Below are 4,391 nucleotides of genomic sequence, written 5' to 3' on the forward strand. Positions count from 1 at the left end.
CATTACATATATATATATATATATATTTATAGATAACTCTACTAAAGTATAATGCGTGTATTTCTTTATGTAGTTAACTGTTTGTCTGCATGCAGAGTTAATTGTTTGTCTGCATGCAGAGTTAACTGTTTGTCTGCATGCAGAGTTAATTGTTTGTCTGCATGCAGAGTTAACTGTTTGTCTGCATGCAGAGTTAACTGTTTGTCTGCATGCAGCCCCTACTTAATTGATTTGGAGAGTACTAACGGCTCTTTTCTCAACGACCAAAAAATTCAAACCGCCAGATATGTAGAACTCAGGTTACTAAACCCTAAACCCTAAACCCTAAACCCTAAACCCTAAATTATATATAATAAATTATATATAGTGAATAGTCAACCCTAAATTATAAATTATAAATTATTTATTATATTTAATAAACCCTAAATTATAAACCCTAAACTCTAAATTATAAATAATAAATTATACACCCTAAACACTAAACCCTAAACCCTAAATAATAAATAATAGATAATAAACCCTTAATAATAAACCCTAAAGTATAAACCCTAAACACTAAACTCTGAGCACGAAACAGTAGACCCTGAAGCATTAACCCTAAACCCTAAACCCTAAACCCTAATCGTTTAGCTAGCGCCGTCAGCGCAACACGTTTTGCTGCTGCATCTGCATCTGCTTTTGCTGCTGCGTCTACTGCTCCTGCCTCTACTGCATCTGCTGCTGCTGCATCTGCTACTGCAACTGCTGCTGCTGCTGCTGCTGCTGCTGCTGTAGGGAAGGCGACACGCTGCGTTTTGGGCGGAGTACGAGGGAATTCGTTTTGCTGCACAGCGGCAGCGTAGACGTAAAAATGTCTTACGAAGAATTTCTGCAGCAGAGAGAGAAAGAAAAACAGCAGCAGCAGCAGCAGCAGCAGCAGCAGCAGCAACAGCCACAGCAGCAGCAGCAGCAGCCACAGCAGCAGCAAGAACCCGCTGACTCGGCAGCAGCACCCGCCTAGCGGCGAAAGCACAGAAATGCAGCACCAATAGCTGCTGCTGCTTCTGCAGCAACAGATGTTTTGCTGCTGCTGCTGCAGCAACACAGCTGCTGCAGCAGCAGCACTTTTTTTGCACGACTGCAGCAAAACAACAAATTTGATTTGGCTCCTCGACATTCCCAGAGGCTTCTCTAGTAGTAGTAGCAGCAGCAGCAGCAGTAGTTGCTGCTGCTGCTGCTGCTGCTGCTGTTCGTATTAACGCTTTGATGGCAGCAGCAACACATTATAAATTGTAGACGGGGTAGACAGCAGCAGCAGCTGCTGCTGCCGCTGCAGCAAGGGTGGCTAGTGTAGCTAGTGTCGAGTGCAGCAACAGGAACAGCAGCAGCAGCAGCAGCAGCAGCAACAGCAGCAACAGCAGCAGCAGTTGAAAACAGAATTGTGGGGATTCGGGTCGATGGGTTGCCAAACACAGGCACCTAAATGCAGCAGCAGCAGCAGCAGCAGCAGATTGTCTCCCCCTTTGCTGCTGCTGCTGCTGACACTGCAGGTTGCTGCAGCTGCTGCAGCTGCTGCTGCTGCTGCTGGTAGTGGTCTTTCAGAGACCAGGCGTATGAAATATAGAAAAACGATTGACTGCTGCTGCTGCAGCTCTTGCTGCAGCTACAGCTCTTGCTTCTGCTTCATCTCTTGCTGGTGTTGCTGCTGCTACAGCTCTTGCTGCTGCTGCTGCTGCTGCTGCTCTTGCTGCTGCTGGGGCTGCAAGAATTTGTGTCTTACTCTTTTTCTGCAGATAGGGCATTCGAGGACCAAAGCCAACTGCCGCCCCCAACAATCCTTCGAACGCATCACAGCAGCAGCAGCAGCAGCAGCAGCAGCAACGCATGCAGCAACAGCAGCAGCAGCAAAGCATGCAGGAGCAGCAACACATGGAAATGCAGCAGCAGCACCACATACTGCTGTAACCCCAACAACATCTGCAGCAGCAACAGCTTCCGATGCAGCCGCCGCAATTGAAACACCATCAAGAAGCACAGCAGCAGCAACAGCAGCAGCAACAGCAACAGCAGCAGCAGCAGCAGCAGCAGCAGCAGCAGCAGCACACCTCGCAGGCCTCATGGCCGCAGACAACGGAGCGGAGCAGTCGTTTTTCGGCAGTGCAAATTAAACACTCAGACATCTGCTGCTGCTGCTGCTGCTGCTGTTGTTGCTCCCGCTGCTGCTGTTGCTGTTCCGGTTGCTGCTGCTGCTGCTGCTGCAGAGAAGCCGAAGCATCGGCTTCCTCTTTTTTTTCACCTGCCGACTCTGTTGAAGGAGCAGCAACGACTGCTGCTTGCGTAGCTGCTGCTGACCCCTGCTGCTGCTCCTGCTGCTCCTGCTGCTGCTCCTGCTGCTGCTGCTGTTTGGTTGCTGCTTGTCTGAGTATTGCGTCTCCTCTGTCTGCTACGTGCTCGAGGAGAGCAGCAGCAAAAGGGGGCCCCACATATGTGTTAATTATAAAACGAAGAACAGCAGTGCGCCGCTGCAGCAAATCAAGCAGCGCTTCCCAGTCCTGCTGCTGCTCCTGCTGCTGCTCCTGCTGCTGCTGCTGCTGCTGCTGCTGAGGCTGCAGCAAAGCAGTGCACATGGCGTCAACGATAGCGGCGTATTGTCGTGCTGCTTCTGCCCTTCGGAAATTGCTGCTGCTGCTGCTTCTACTTTTGGTGTTGCGGGTCTCCTGCTGCTGCTGCTGCTGCTGCTGCTGAGTGCTGACAGCGGAGAGTTGTTTCAGCAAAATGCAAAAGGCAGCAAAGTTTTGCTGCAGTTCTTCCTTCAGACGCCGCAGCAGCTGCCTTCCGGTGTCGCGGGCTAACTCCTTGCTTGCTTCGCTGCTGCTGCTGCTGTTGCTGCTGCTGCTGCTGTTGTTGTTGTTGTTGTTGCTGCTGCTGCTGCTGTGTGTGGAGCCGTCGCATTCAGTTGCTCCAAAGCCTTTGCTTTTCTCTTGCGGTGCTGTGTGCCGCTGCTGCTCTTCTGCTGCTGCAGCTCCTGCTGCTGTTGGTGCTGCTGCTGCTGCTGATGCTGCTGCTTGTTTGGAGTCAGCAGCAAACCCCACTGCAGCATTTGTCCAGTCAACGAGAGAGACAGCAGCAGGCCGTTTGCTGCTTGCTGCTGCTGCCCTCCTTTTAAGGGGCCGCGAGCCTTGCTGCTGCAGCAGCAAACGCCTCCTTTCAGCAGCAGCAGCAATAGCAGCAGCAGCAGCAGTATGCGACTCTGCTGCGGTGCTGCTGTCTTGTGCTGATGTTTGCTGCTGCTGCGAGCATGCGGCTTTAGCGTGTAAGCCCTTCAGCAGCTGCTGCTGCTTCACGTCTTCGGCGGAAGCTGCAGCAGCAGGAGCAGCAGCAGCAGCAGCAGCAGCAGCAGCAGCAGCAGCAAACCTGCTGCGGTCAAGCAGAGATGCTGCTCTACTCAAGCGCTCTACAGCACACCAATCAAAAGCAAGTGAAGGTAGAGGGGCCCCCGTCTCTTTAGCTGCTTTGCTGCTGGCCGTCTGCTGCAGGTGCTGCGGCACAGCAGCAAAAAATGCTGCTGCTGCTGCTGCTGCTGCATTCAACTCCATCGCAGCAGACAGCGAATCTCGAATCCACCCCGACAGACTGCGCTGCAGCAGAGGCTGCTCAAACCTAAAGCATAAATAAATAAATAAATAAATAAATAAATAAATAAATAAATAAATAAATAAATAAATAAATAAATAGACATTTACCTTGCATCTGCGAGGACTACCAACCCAAAGTCTTCGCTATGACGACAGACCCGCCCTACAGCCTGCAGCAGCAGCAGCAGCAACAGCAGCACAATTAGCAGCAGCAGCAGTACAATTAGCCGCAGCAGCAGCAGCAACAGCATCAGCATCAGCAGCACCACCACTAGCACCAGCACCGACAGCAACAGCAGCACCATCATCATCAGCAGCAGCAGCATCAGCAGCATCAGCAGCACCAGAATCATCATCATCAGCAGCAGCAGCAGCAGCAGCATCAGCAGCACCAGCATCATCATCATCAGCAGCAGCAGCAACAGCAGCAGCAGCAGCAGCAGCAACAGCAGCAGCAGCAGCAGAAGTCTGACCTGATTAACAGCTCTGATTGCTTCTTGACAGTACCAGTCGCTGCCGGAGGGGAATTCATTTGCTGCTGCTGCTGCTGCAGAACGGCGCTGCAGCAGCAACAACAAATAAATAAATAAAACAGATAATTAGTAAAACAAATCATTAGTAAACAGACAGATAATAATAATAATAATAATAATAATAATAAAAGACGACAAATAAAACAAACGAAGACGGCGGAAGATTAAAAAAAACAGAGACATATATATAAATATATATGCATACATATAAATATATATATATATATATATATATATTTATATA

General features: G+C 49.9%; 1 protein-coding gene across 1 annotated transcript; it reads right to left on the minus strand.

Moving 5' to 3' along the window:
• Positions 1-1,687: 1,687 nt before the first annotated feature.
• EAH_00050180 (hypothetical protein, conserved) lies at positions 1,688-3,784 on the minus strand (the record flags this gene model as incomplete). The annotated part of the gene is made up of 3 exons (XM_013394301.1): positions 1,688-1,816; positions 2,085-3,639; positions 3,723-3,784. Coding segments are annotated over 3 exons (1,746 nt in total), but the record flags the coding sequence as incomplete, so codon positions are not given.
• Positions 3,785-4,391: the final 607 nt, after the last annotated feature.

The sequence above is a fragment of the Eimeria acervulina genome, genomic scaffold (genome assembly GCF_000499425.1).
Source record: "Eimeria acervulina Houghton genomic scaffold, Eah_scaff832, whole genome shotgun sequence".
Lineage (NCBI taxonomy): Eukaryota > Apicomplexa > Conoidasida > Eucoccidiorida > Eimeriidae > Eimeria > Eimeria acervulina.